Source organism: Palaemon carinicauda, chromosome 31 (assembly GCF_036898095.1).
Source record: "Palaemon carinicauda isolate YSFRI2023 chromosome 31, ASM3689809v2, whole genome shotgun sequence".
Classification (NCBI taxonomy): Eukaryota; Metazoa; Arthropoda; class Malacostraca; order Decapoda; family Palaemonidae; genus Palaemon; species Palaemon carinicauda.
In genome coordinates, this window is record NC_090755.1 from 72067398 (window position 1) to 72082397 (window position 15000).

Sequence of the window (15000 nt, forward strand, 5' to 3'; positions counted from 1 at the left end):
GTGTGTGTGTGTGTGTGTGTGTGTGTGTGTGTGTGTGTGTGTGTGTTTGTTTGCCGTGTTAATTATGAGGCCCTTGTTTTCAGACTCAAACGTTTTGGAGTAGGTGGGTATTTTATTTGTAATACTATTGAATTTGTAACAGATTGCAAAGAGTTACTGTTGATGGACATCATGGTGGGTACAGGAATGTGATATTTGTGTTCCTTGGGGTAGTGTTATTGGCCCATTACTTTTCATACTATGTACACATATGTGGTTTGGCCTAGAAAACAATCTCGTTGCATATGCAGATGATGCTACTCTCTTTGCATTGATTCCATAGCCTGGGGTTGCTGGGTCACTTAATAGAGATCTGGCTAAAATTAGTGTATGGTGCAAATTATGGGGCATGAAGTTGAACTCTAACAAAACTCAAAGTGTGATTGTAAGTAGGTGGACAGTGGTCCCTTAACATCCAGATATCTGCATTAATAATGTTTCTTTAACTATATACAAACCTTTTAAAATTGTCAGTGTGTTTTTCTATTGCAATTTTACTTTTAAGAAACATCCAATTGCACAAAAATGACTTATTGAAAAATTTTCTAGATTTTCTGTGATCAATCTATTCTGAAGAAATGTTTTAATTCTTTCATTTTGCCTTATTCGAGTATTGTCTGGTCTTCAACTGCTTATCCTCATCTTAATTTGATGGACAAAAATTTACGGTCTAATAAATTTCTGATTCCTGGATACTAATATCTGGCACTGTCGTTCAGTTAGTTCTTTGTGTATGTTGCATATTTTTTTTTTTCATATAATTCTGATCATCCTTTGCATTCAGATCTCCCAAGATCAGGCTATATATAATTCTGTACGTTTAGTACTAAGTAATGCAGTTAATTCTAACCGTCTTGCCCTCTCCATCAAGAGACCCAATACTACACAGTATTCCAAAAGTTTTATTCCAGCTGTTTCAGGCTGTGGAATGTTTTTCTTAATCGGATTGAACTTTATAAGTTCAAACTAGCAGCGAATGTTTTTATGTTGAACAAGCTGACACGAGTCTCTATAGTTTAAAATATATGACGTTATATTCTTTATTCATTACTTTCCATATAGTTTATTCAATTTCTTCGTTGGGTTATTTTGTCTGTTGGAGCTCTTGGGCTTAAATCATCCTGATTTTTCAGATAGGGTAGTAACTTAGCTAGTAATAATAATCATCATAACGATGCATTATATTCCTATTTATTAATTTCACAATACCAGGTAATGACGTTATCAATCAAATAACTAGGAGCATAAAAACAAAGACAGTTTCTCTTAAACAGCTTTTATTGCTTAAAACAACGTAGTTATTTTACGCTATACAAAATTCTTGATCTCCTACGCCCCTAGATGGTGCCTATAGCGGGAGCGCCAAGTATGCCCCGTGACGGTCGCACAAGCCGGAGTGATTTTTTTTTTTTTTTTTTTTTTTTTTTAAATCCTGCCCGTACTGTAAGGTTTGGGGATGTGCCTTACAGTCAAGGCAGGAAGGCTGGGTTTCAGCTACTTTGCAACAGCCACTTTCCTTGGAGCACTGTCACCAGTCGGGAAAGTGGCCGATGAATGAAAAAACCGAATTCCTCCAGTCCAGTTCTCGGTCGCAGAGCAAGTTGTCTGGTGTGCACCCAATTGCTACATTCAGGTGGTACCATAACAACTTTTGGATTGCCCGCGCGGTTGACTGCAGGAATCCGGCACATTTGCTGCTACGGGTCCAGGAAGCACGTATATACTCCATTTAAACCTGTGCATCGGGACCACTGGCTTGGGAGAAATAGGAAATATTTGAGCACTGAGGTTCCATCACGTAGCTTACTTGATGTACAGAGATAGCCATATTTTTTTTCATTTCTTTATGATATCATATAGTATATATCAAAGCCCACTATTTTCATGCGCTCTACAGTAAGAAACAAGTTAAATAAATATTGAGTTCAATCAAACAAAATCAAGATTATCCTCATGGATGAAAATGTTGAAAACTGCAATTCTGTTCACTGTTAATTGCTTTGACTCTCCCTTTTTTGTAGCTCTGTGTTGTAAACAAACTCAACAGTGTGGCACCAGAGGTTGTCTATTGCGTCCATAAAGCTTCAACAAAGGAAAAATTATGCCTGCCTAAATACTGCAATGCCAGCCCCGTGAAGGGGTCTTATGCCAGTGAAGAAGTAATGCTTTCTGAGTGAGGACATGCGCATTTATATGATGCAGACTCATTCTGATGGGAAAAGATGTGGGGTGTGTAGGGGAGTAATGTATAGACGAAGAGGTGAGATGGCAGGGTGTATGGGAGAACTGTTTAGTCACAGAAAATGTTTCATTAGAGAAGCACAAGTATTTTAACATTTAATGATTAATTCGCTACTCTTTTTTTCATAGCTGGACAGCAAAATGATAACCTAAAAAATCTAAAATCAAATGTTGCTCTCAGTGGAAGCTGGAATAATGTTAAACTCAGCAGCATTTAAAAGAATTTTAATTTGTAAATTAGAATTATTGGATTAACGGGAGCAAAATGAAGTATTTTAACATTTAATGATTAATTCGCTAATCTTTTTTTTTTTCATAGCTGGACAGCAAAATGATAACTTAAAAAATCTAAAATCAAATGTTGCTCTCGGTGGAAGCTGAAATAATGTTAAACTCAGCAGCATTTAAAAGAATTTTAATTTGCAAATTAGAATTATTGGATTAACGGGAGCAAAATGTTTGACCTAACAATAAATCTGGGCCACTCGTGAGATCAGTTCTCGTGTATTTGCTCATCAAACAGAGTAACAAGACGAAATACGCATATCAAGATACTACAGTATAATGTCTTGAAATGTATAGCTTTCTATTATAGTAAACTCTTTTATGTACTTTTCTTATCTTTTCACGTATGAAATTTCATTGTATTTCTATCTTTACTGACCCTAAATGACTACCAGGAAAAACCAAAGTTTAAAAACCATGACAAGATGAAATGAAGAATGAGATATTCAGGGATATGAGCTATACAAACGTTCTGGATCTATATATATATATATATATATATATATATATATATATATATATATATATATATATATATATATATATATATATATATATATATATATATATATATATATATATATAATGATGTTCTCAGGAGTTGTGTAAGTACCTGATTACAAAATAATCTAAATTTTCATTACAGTTGAGAATGAAATTCAAATGGACATTCTATTAAAAGCTTTCCTTACTCGTTAAATTCCAACCCCCGGCGAATGAAATTGAAAACATTCTTCAATAGTAAATCTATTCAGGGCAGAAGAGATTTCGATATTTGAGTACAAGAAACAGAGGAAATGCAGTACTGAAAATTCAAGATTTAATATAGCCCCATCTACCTGAATAAAGTTTTTAATGGTTCCATCACTGTATTTTAGATAAAACTATATAATAAAAATTATATACAATTTAATAATTGCTCATGATTAACTAAATTCAAATTAAGAAAGCATAGAACCACGAAGGCCTTCCTTTAATCTGAGAATGACCAAAGTTCAGTGGATGAAATATTTGAAAATGTAAAATTTATGATGCAAAGACTTGACAAATGGAAAGCATTTCGAGTCATAAAAATGAACGTTAGAATGTCTTTTGCAAAGCAAGCAGATTAAAGCAGGAGACAAAGACGTTTAGATGTTCTTAAACTTTATGGACATCACTGATCAGTTGCATTTAATTTGACAGAGAAAGTCACCTGCAATAGCGATTGTTTATTGCCCGTCATTCAATTTGGTGAGGCATTTTCTTGAGAGAGTCTATTTTAAGCACGAAAGAGGAAACTTAAGATTACTGTATCATTAAGGATGGAGAATACTTTTGAAAGATGTTCAGTTGAGAAATACAGCAGCGGTAAGTGCTGCCAATCTTCTCAAAGTAAAGTCGAAAGGGACGGTGTGTAAAAACGTGATTGTGACCTCACAGAAATGTCAAAACAGTGGAGAATGAGTCAACATCTCCTGTCCGTGAGCAACGCAAAACCAGATATTTTCAGGTCATATGTGAGATATAGTAGGATGTTTTAGCATTAAAACATTTTTAGGGACATGGTAACTGGGTCTTGGAAAAAAAAAATCACTCATCACTTTCAAATCTCAGACTTGATTTAAACAACTGAAAACAACACAACAAATTAAAATATCACCATTTATATATTTCAGATGTTTAAGCATGTAATCATAATAGAAAAGGAATAAGAGAACCATCAATATAAGATAGTTTAAAAAATAACTTTATGGCTGATGAAAGACAGATCTTTTTGCAAATGAACACAATGATCTCAGAATAATGAATATGATTGTCACCCACTGATATTGCATAGAACAGAATCTTGTATAATTCAGAAACATTTCAGACTGAAAGGAAAATTATTTTTATCTCAATGTATTTTCTGCTTACTGGGAGAGAAGCAAGAAGAGATATAATGTTCGCTAAACTTTAATAAATCCAGATCCTTCTAATCCTTCATAGAAATTTACGCACTAAAACGAAAAAAGAAAGCTACATGAACATTAATGATATAAAATTCACCAAAAGAAAATTGTTAATATTTCAGAAACTTGAATTTCATATACAGAACATTTTGTGACCTATGGTAACGTATACAGCTAACAGAACAGGCGTTTATAGTAGATGTTATATTATGACCTACAACAAAAAGTGTATCTATCACAAGGTATCATATGCAAGAAGGACTTGTTTCATTTGCTTAATTGAGAATGAGTAACTGTCAATTGTCTATGTCTGACAATACATCACTCACAACTTCTCCATGTGTTATTATGGCAGATATGTGCATTGGTGCATCAATTAAGTTACTACATTAAGGACACATCTGCATATGACACACTGTCGCACATTAGACCTTCCATGTCTTGTCAGTTAAGTGATACCATCATGTGGATATTTGTTTTGATACCTGAATCCAAATGATTTATTCTTTCGATACATAACTGAACTCCACTAAACAATGTTTATTATCATAACATTGATTTTTTTTTTCATCAGGGCTGACACTTGATTCAACAAACAGTAGTTACAGATAGTAAGCAGATGAATATATCTATGTATCGCAATACAATGCCAGATATTTGCTTTTATTACATGACCAGCTCGTGAATTGTTAACACTGATGTTGAAGAAACATTTGATTCTCCAAAAATGTTGTAACACACAAAAATTACATTTTTTTTGTGTTTGTTATATCAAAATTTCTGCCTTAAAAACCAGCATTGTGTCTCTTACAGGAATGAAATATCTATTGATAAATATCTACTATAGATAAGAGGTTCAGTTCAGTGTAGAATCATTCCAAGTTAGATGAAAACCATATGACAAGAACCCTGGAAGATGCCATGTGGATGTCAAGACAGATCAGTCATGATGGATAAACAAAACAGAAAATGAGGAGAATTATGATTAACCGTTTATAAAGTAAAAGGAAATGTTGTGTTGAATATGTTTAGTATGAATTCACCGCAGATCTCAATAGAATAAAATGTATCAAACTAAATTTCCTTAATGACTAATTCTTAAGTGATTCTAAAAGAATACAGAACCGCATATAGCATCAAAGAAAACTCTGAGCGTTCTCCTTGCGAGAAAAATGATACACGTATGGGAACTAAACATAGCCCAAACTGATATTAGTCAATCCACTACATTATCTAAAGTTAGTTTTTTTTCCAGATAGGTAGTCCTAACAAACGAATACACTAGATAACAAATCTATTCCTAAATTATAAAGCTTTTTAGCATTTACAGCGTACGTGGCGTGAAGTATGTAAATTACAGTCATAGAAAACTAACTCTAGCTTGGCAAAAGTTTTATTTATCAAACTTCAATTTGGAATGTAATCAGAATACTAAGTCGCATCCTGGAAAAATCGTCATGCTTTTCCTCATATTCATTCTATATGTGAAGTATTCCTTCCATGGGCAAGGTAGACAGATTGTGTCGTAACAAAAGTTGAGATGCCACTGCCTGGAGTGATTCTCCTGCGACAAGACATACTCCAGATATATGGGGCGTCTTCCAGCCGGTGTACGTGTGAATATTCAGTTCCGAATTGCAAGGCCAAATTGACAAAATTCTCAAGTTAGAATCAGCTTTCTATTTACAAAAGAAAATCAATTCATGAATGAAAACAGATGAAAATAATTGACACAATAAATATTTGGCTTTAGGAGAACTTCATTATTAGTGTTTTTTTTTTTTAAAGACTTTCATTCTTCTTTTTACGGGACATCCCTTTAATTCCTATAACTTTAATTATCCTCTACATAACGTCATTTTTTTTCTTCGTGTATTTTCCTTTAGCCTAGTAAGCAATATTCATTTACCTCATCTACAGTATCAAAATAGTGGCGTTCTGGAAATCACATACTTGCGCACTAGAAACCCCGCAAGATATCTTGGGTGAACTGGAACAATAGTTAATAAAAACTGGGAAGTAATCGACTATCCATATTCAAGGTAACTGTGACAGTATTTCATCAAGGTGGTGGTGAGTCTTGTTGTTACATACCATAATTTACATGTATATGCACATATGTATATTTATATATACATGTGTATACAATATCTATATATATAAATATATCTAATATACACACAGACATAGCTTTCCATATGATTTTTTTCTTCATGAAACCTCACATTGCATAAACAGAGTAAAAATGCCGGTCAAGAAAGATGCCTTCGTTGACCTAGAGTCCTCTTCAAATGATAGGCTATAATACATCCAATTCATACAATTGACCATGATCTAAGAACTTGCCTTTTTCTTCGGCAAAAACGTTCTCATCACAAGCAAACAAAGAAACGACACACACAACAAAGAAGGAGCTTACACAGTACACCAGCTCAATTATTGATATTTACTTTGAGTCTCACAACAAACCAAAATGGCAAACAGGCATGAAAAATGATTTACTCACTCTTGGTAAGAAGGATTTCATTTTGATTTTTATTATTAGTATGGTACACCAGGCTGATATTTTCTCTGTTCACTCACCTTGAAGTTCAAAGATTACAAATGAAACAGCTGTTAGGTGTTGTGTTTACTAATTCAGGAAGTCACGTGAGTTCCATCCAAGGATAATCAAACAATGCAAACACGCGGATTCTATCCAAGGATAATAAGACAATTGCAAGGTCACGTGAATTCTATCCAAAGACAAGACAATGCATCCTGTCATTCTAAAGGAAAACAAAAAGAACCACAGAATTCTTCCAAAATAAATACTACAACTAAATCATACTGTGTAAAGTCATTTTTTCTACAGTTGAAATGAAATAAGAAGCGCTTGTGTTTCTTAGCAGTTAAAGGTACCGTGGCATTGTTAGGAAAAACCAGTACCCGTAACCTGTTTAGTACCATTAAAACTAGCCGTGAAACTTCCACAAGGCGTTACATTAATCAACAAAAATAAACAAGTAACTGAAGTACAGTCATTCCTAAAAGTCAGGCTCACATTCAATACCATGTCCAGAGCAGAAGGTGGCTCTCCAAGGAAAGATCAAAGCAATCAGACATTTATGACTCTAAGCAATGACCTAAGCAATTCAGTATTAACATGTTAGATCACTCGATTCATTACCCAGAGAGCCAGATACTGCAGTGGCTGTGATAGATACACGTGCTTAACGTCTGAAAGTGACTGTACAAATAAAGCATTACAAAACTGTCACACTGTATGTATATATATCTTTATATATTTGTATATGTATATGATTTCTGAAAATACAACTGGATTAAAAGTCTATTGAACTTAAAATTGACACATTTTTAAAGATACCATTGCAATGATACAATGCTTAGTATTGTCTCTTTTTTTTTTCTAAAAATATTTGTCAATTCCACTGGGAATACAGATTGAAGCGTGAAGCTAGCTCCTGGGGAGCAGGTAATGCTAGGAAACATTCTATTACTGATATTAATGATAATAATAATAATAATAAAGATAATAATAGCAATAAAATTTCTAGTAACAACAATGATAACAATGACAATGAAATATCTATAATTTTCATTATTACCTGCAAGAATAATAATACTAATGATAATAATAATAGCGAATTTCAGACAAAACCAAATGCACCCCTTAAGTGTGAGCAATAGATTTGTTTTTAGATAAAAATAAGCAAATAAGTAACGAACTATTGCCCTTTGAAATGATGGAAAACTCAAAGGCCTGAAAAACTCACCTAAGTCAGGCGAGTGACAGAACCTCACTTTGGAACCCAGGTGAGCCATTATCATGGTTACCAAGGGCCACTTTATTTTTTTTTTCAAGACAGTCTTAAGTGCATTACTAATAACATTTTGAGCATAAATCTCAAACCTCTCTCTCTTTATTTTTTTCTCCAAAATTTACATACAAATTTACTTAATATCTATTTATATATGTAAACATATGAAACATTTCTCTAAGTTCGCACCTAGGAAAACTACAAATATCATCTAGCCCTCCTCCTGATTGTTCTCATCCGCACGCAGTGATGATCTTCTTCTCTTTGCGTGGCGTCCTGGAAGGCTGCAAGCAGGACCTCGAAGGCTGCAAGCAGGACCTTCCGCCACGTTCAAGCATAGTGACCAAGATCATGAATTTCACTTTTCTCGTGAACTCATCAATCAGACATACTTTAGTACAATTTAAATTTTCAGATTGTGCTCGGGTCTCCGAAACACAAACTAGCACTCGCACGCACTCTGGGGAAACACCTATCGTGTAGTATATAGTCATATAATGTAATGTACTTCATCATTCAAACTCTTCTGTATTTGTTTTCCAAAGGTAAACACTCACAGCACGCAGGGTAACATACATTCATTCAGGAGTTTCAGTGTTGGTGTTGTTTATTTCCTTCCTTCCTTTCTTTCTTGAGCACGATGCCAGATATACAGAACTTTGGGAAACAGAGGTTTCTGCACAACGAATCGAAAAAAAAAAATAATCCCACTGGGATATATCTAATCATCTCACCACTTTTCTCATTTTGGCTCTGAAATGTTCAGCGTATTGTCGAGGGTTTTGTCGATCCTCAGACAGGTTATTTTCCTATATGGAGTAATATATCGGCAAAGTGGTTTACTTTTATTCCTCCAGAAGTTTGTGAGCATTTCCAGTCGGTTATTTTCACCAACATCAAAAGTTTGGGTATGACTTGAAAGGACGAACCATCCGCGTTGGCAGATGGATCCCTGATACTGGATACTGCCACGCAAGAATGGTTGACACCTTGACGTATATAATAGTCCAGCATGTGCACTCCAATGCGATCACCTATAATACTGAAAAACACAACCAAAAGCACAATATATATCATTGGCACCATATTAGGAGTACTTTGAACTTTTACTTTAGTCTTTTTTTTATGTATTTAAATACTATAGTGCTGTGTCAGTATCCTTCTCCTTAAAGGTTATCACAAGCTCAATCTTCCAGTCTTCACTTAAGAAGATGTTCTTTCCAGATCTGTCTCGTGGTTAGAGAAGGAAAACAGACAATGAAAATTCAAGGAAAAAATTGGTTGCGAAGAAGACTGGAAAGAAAGAAGATGACTTGCAGGATACTGTAGCGATTGAAAACGTTTTCTCCTTTATCTTAACGTTTTATTCTTTTGTCTCAGCATGTAAAAACACTTGCTTCTTTTGTTTTTTTTTCTTCTCGCATTTTACATTATACACATAACTGCCAGTATAATAACAGCCTCTCGCCCTTCACTTCCCTCTATATGTGTCAATGATCTTGTCTTGATCAACATATTCAAATATGTGTGGTGCATCCATCAGAATACCGATAGTGCCAGCGGTTGTGATCAGAAAGAAAATATACAATTGCAACCGATCAATAACCATGGCAACGTACTTCCAGTCTTCACGGATCTGTAAATGAACAAATATAGGCATAAATAGAAGCAAAGATTAATTTGATTCCATTAATGAGTGGAACTGATAATATTCAAAATACAAATTCTATTGACAACTTACTTTTAAGAATGTTTTGTTCATTAACAATTTAAGTTCAAAGCTATTAAAATGAACTGCAAAATATAATTTTACTCTCTATTTTCTTTTACCTTTACTTAGTCAGAGCTATAAAACTGACAGTTAAAAGAACCAAACTTTATTTTATATAATCTATAATTTCGAGAAATGATAAAACTTCTGCAGAGATTATTTTCATTACTGCCAATGCTAACCTTTTGACAATACATTTGTATGACTTTGGACTGGCAGCACTAAGAACTTTTAGATAAATGATGAAACCTCTGTAATCATTATTTTCATTACTGCCAATGCTAAGCTCTTAACAATACATTTGTATGATATTGGACTGGCAATACCCACTAAGAACTTTTAGAGATATGATGAAATTGTTGTAATCATTATTTTCATTACTGGCAACGCAAGGACTTTGACAATACATTTCCATGGCAATGTACTGGCAATACTCGCTAAGAACTAAGATGAGATCTCACCTGGATGTACTCATCTTCATTTCGTAGATGCTCAGCGATGAATTCAACAGCCTCGGTTGCCTTGAAGGCTTCTGGAGTCATGAAGAGGGAGTCTGAACTCTCGGATTCTCTACGAGGCATCTGCAAAAGTGGAGACTTCTCCGTTATGATAACAGCTGTTATTATTATCATTATCTATTAACTATTATTATTATTATTATTATTATTATTATTATTATTATTATTATTATTATTATTATTATTATTATTATTATTATTATTATTATTATCGTCAATTGCATCAGATATATTAAACATTAAGCGAAAATTTATCCTAAGTTTATGAGTCAGTCAGCGGAGAGTGGAAAAATAATTATAATCAACATGTTAGGATGTTACTTTTTCAAAAGAAATAAGTAAAATATATCAAAAGTATTTCACAGGATATATAAAGATATGTCAGGGTATAAACAAGACATTTGTTTTTTAACTTTTATCTAATATCTCAAGAAGTTCTACGTCATTAAGTTAAAGCAGTAATTTGGCAAGGCGATCACTTAAATGCTTTTCCCCAACTGTTCCAGGAATAATCTTTTTATATACAATAAGATAGTCTTAGGAATAAAGCAATAGATTCCTATAGTATCAAATCCTATGTAAAAAAAATAGAATATAAAATACTGAGAGTGATCCAACTCTTATACATCATGTTATTAGCAAAGTGAAATACAAAATATTGAATGATTTTCAACGAATCATAGAATGCCAGAAAACCTCTATTTTTCTGTTTAAGTGATAACGCCTTAACAATACAAGAAAATTTTTGGATAATAAGAACTGTTCATACCTCTCTGTTGATTTTACAATTAGGATGATGAAGGGTTGAGAGTTCCATGTGTTCTATCTTGCTGGTGTTCTTTTCCAGTTCCGGCGATCCGAAGTGGTGGTGAGGTACGCCAGCTGTGATAGGGAGATGAAGAGTGTTTGGCAATGTGGTAGGGACCTGTGGATCTCCAGCTGCTGCAACGCCAAACAACCAAAGCAAAATGCTATCCTCACTCGGTATTGCAATACATTCATTATTTCTTACAATAAGACCCTACAAGAACTGCCCTGAGGCTGCGTGATTACTTTAACCCTTTGAAGGGACAAACATTCAATAGTTACTACAAGGCCTACTCCTATATTGGGCCTTTAGCTTCTTTTTTTAAGTAGAAAAGCATTTAGGAAGATGTGTTAGTGCACCAATAAGCAGTGTTTTAAGACATTTACTGGGCAGACTGAAAGAAGGGCTCAAGGGATTACACATAAATACAAAGAAGGAAGCTCTCAAAGCTGCAGGTGAAGACTACAGTGACATGAGTAATATTCGTCAGGGTTGATTGTGAAGAGACTTTTGAAAGTTATTCTTTTAAAGAGAAGTTAGCAACGAGTTTAGATTTAGCATTCTATGATGGTTTAATTGAGGTTGACTGAAGGGAACTTACCAGGGCGCTCGTTCATCCAATGTAGCCGGGTCTTCCTAGGCCTCTTCATGAACAGCATGATGGGAAGATATTTGAGGAATGCCAGCCTTATCCAGTTTGGCATTCGATGCGTACGAGGACCTCTGTAAATAGGTGATGGGTGGTTTAAACTGCACATAAAAGGCTAATTTTCAGTGGTCGGTAACTGCCACTGTTACGTGGTGCCATAAAAAAGTGGAGAGGGATGCTGTGAACACCTCGCCACTAAAAAATTGGCCCGTGTGTGGGGAAGGGAAATAATTGGATGGCTTGACCAAAGAAGATATAGATGAATGGATTAATACATGAATAGATAAGGCGACTTTGTAGCTTAACTAAAGAAGAGATAAATGGATGAATTAAACCATGAATAGATGAGGTGACTTTGTAGCTTAACTAAAGAAGAATAAATGGATGAATTAAACCATGAATAGATGAGGTGACTTTGTAGCTTAACTAAAGAAGAGATAAATGAATGAATTAAACCATGAATAGATAAGGTGACTTTGTAGCTTAACTAAAGAAGAGATAAATGGATGAATTAAGCAATGAGAAGAGAAAATTATCAAATACCTTAAATAAGGGGCAAAAAGGGTAACAATATAGTGAAACTTAACAATACGATGAATGAATGTCTTAGCAATTGAATATATATATATATATATATATATATATATATATATATATATATATATATATATATATATATATATATATATATATACATATATATATATATATATATATATATATATATATATATATATATATATATATATATATATATATATACATACATACATATATATATATATATATATATATATATATATATATATATATATATATATATATATATATATATATATATATATATATATATATATATCAAATTGCATAATAACGAATGAATGACTACCAGAAAGGCCTATGACCTGACGAGTATGAAAGATAAAATTTAAGGATTCATTGAGACGGTGAAAGGAACGACTTAATTCGTTTAGAATTCAAAGAATATTTGAAAATTATGCTCAAATATACAATTAGCAAAGTTGATATTGAATACTTGAAAATAAAATTCAAAGCTAACAAGATTACACCCATGAAAGTATTCAATTATTCTCAAGTAAATAATAGAGTATTATGTTTGCGACAACAGGTATTTAAATCAAATAATATAATATGTCAACACCCATGAAAGTATTCAATTATTCTCAAGTAAATAATAGAGTATTATGTTTGCGACAACAGGTATTTAAATCAAATAATATAATATGTCAACACCCATGAAAGTATTCAATTATTCTCAAGTAAATAATAGAGTATTATGTTTGCGACAACAGGTATTTAAATCAAATAATATAATATGTCAACACCCATGAAAGTATTCAATTACTCTCAAGTAAATAATAGAGTATTATGTTTGCGACAACAGGTATTTAAATCAAATAATCTAATATGTCAGTTATATACAATTATGATATTAGCGAAAGAGATAGTAAGAAAAATAGAACATTCTAATCAGATTTGATATTACATCAAAATATTGATGATGCAAAATTTAAAATACCATTAGAAATATTTTAAGCTACATATTGACAATTCAAACAAAAAGTTTATTTTTTTTTTCTTTTTTTACGCAAACTGACACGGTAGATATAATGTATATGGTTTTAATAGTATTATAAACAAGCGAAGCACTTGAGATTTTAATAAGAGAATTAAAGTCTATTGAGCACAATATGGTAAAAAAATCTATGCACTACAGTAACTGTATTTAAGCCCAGCATATGAGATTTTATGCTCAAGGTAGACGTCTATGAACTACAGTATGCTACACAAGCATCACACTCAAGATTTGAATACCAGAGCTTTAAAAGCTCTGAAATTCTGCGCGGCAGCTGAGGTAAAGGTGTACTTCTAAGCAAACCTGAAATTCCAGTTGATGATAACCACAGTGACTAGGATGGACACCGTGTTCATGACGAAGGTGAAGAGCAGATACTTAGCAATCAGTGGCAGCACGAGAGATGTCGGCGGCAGGATTTTTGATACCAGCAACAAGAACACAACCAGGGAGAGCAAAATAGATATACCAAGGGTCACCTGAGGAAATTTGACAGTTTCAGTACACGTTTGGATTTTTAGTGGAGATTTTTTTTCAACATCCAGTTTTTGTCTTTTCTCATATAATTGAAACTTTATTATTATTTCTTTGTTTTTGTTGTTATTACGCTCTTGTGTTGGATTGGTGGGTTGCTTAGAAAGATGAATCAATGAAGTTCTAAATGTAAAGGGTAAGTGATTCCTAGTGCTAAAAACATTCCAATTTTAGTCATGCTGAAAGAGCCTTACTATGACATTACTTTAGCTCTTTTCTTTCTATTGTGTAGGACAGTCTATAAATCTTTTGAAATTGCTAGAAAACTAATAGTCTTGAATGACGGCGTGTTCTTTTTAAAATACGTAAGATTCACTAAATATCCCTCTTTGAATTGTGTAAGTCATTAATATCTGTCACTTCATAAGATGAAATATATATTTCCAATTTCTTAATTTCTTAATCTGAAAAAGACGCATAATTGAATATTATAAGGGAAAATAGAACAGTAGCAGATGAACTATGAAAATATTTTGACATATCTCAAGTGACTATATCCGAAGATTAAGCTTCAGAATTCTTTAAAAAATCTTTCTGAACAACTGACTTTTACGATCTCTCTTTTCTCAACCTTTTCATTCCATATATGAAAACCTTTGCTATATTCACTTTCTCATTGATCACTTGCAAGAGTTGCAAAGTCTCTCTCTCTCTCTCTCTCTCTCTCTCTCTCTCTCTCTCTCTCTCTCTCTCTCTCTCTCTCACACATCCTTAAATGTCACTGGTACAAGCACTCTCATATATACACGAACTATCTCCGCCTTTGCATCACTATGATCTGCATTTCTTCTGTTCTCTACTCTTAG

The 15000-nt window shown here is 33.3% G+C and overlaps 1 protein-coding gene across 1 annotated transcript in view; it reads right to left on the reverse strand.

The window, feature by feature from the left end:
- Positions 1-3142: 3142 nt before the first annotated feature.
- The window catches only part of LOC137624521 (acetylcholine receptor subunit beta-like 1), a 20184-nt gene continuing 8326 nt past the window's right edge, over positions 3143-15000 (reverse strand). The window contains exons 4-8 of the mRNA XM_068355385.1: positions 13964-14139; positions 12016-12137; positions 11376-11548; positions 10550-10669; positions 3143-9953 (exon numbers count right to left, since the gene is read on the reverse strand). Coding sequence (XP_068211486.1) covers positions 9789-9953; positions 10550-10669; positions 11376-11548; positions 12016-12137; positions 13964-14139 — 756 coding nt within the window. The 3' untranslated portion in view covers positions 3143-9788. The remainder of the gene's footprint in view (positions 9954-10549; positions 10670-11375; positions 11549-12015; positions 12138-13963; positions 14140-15000) is intronic.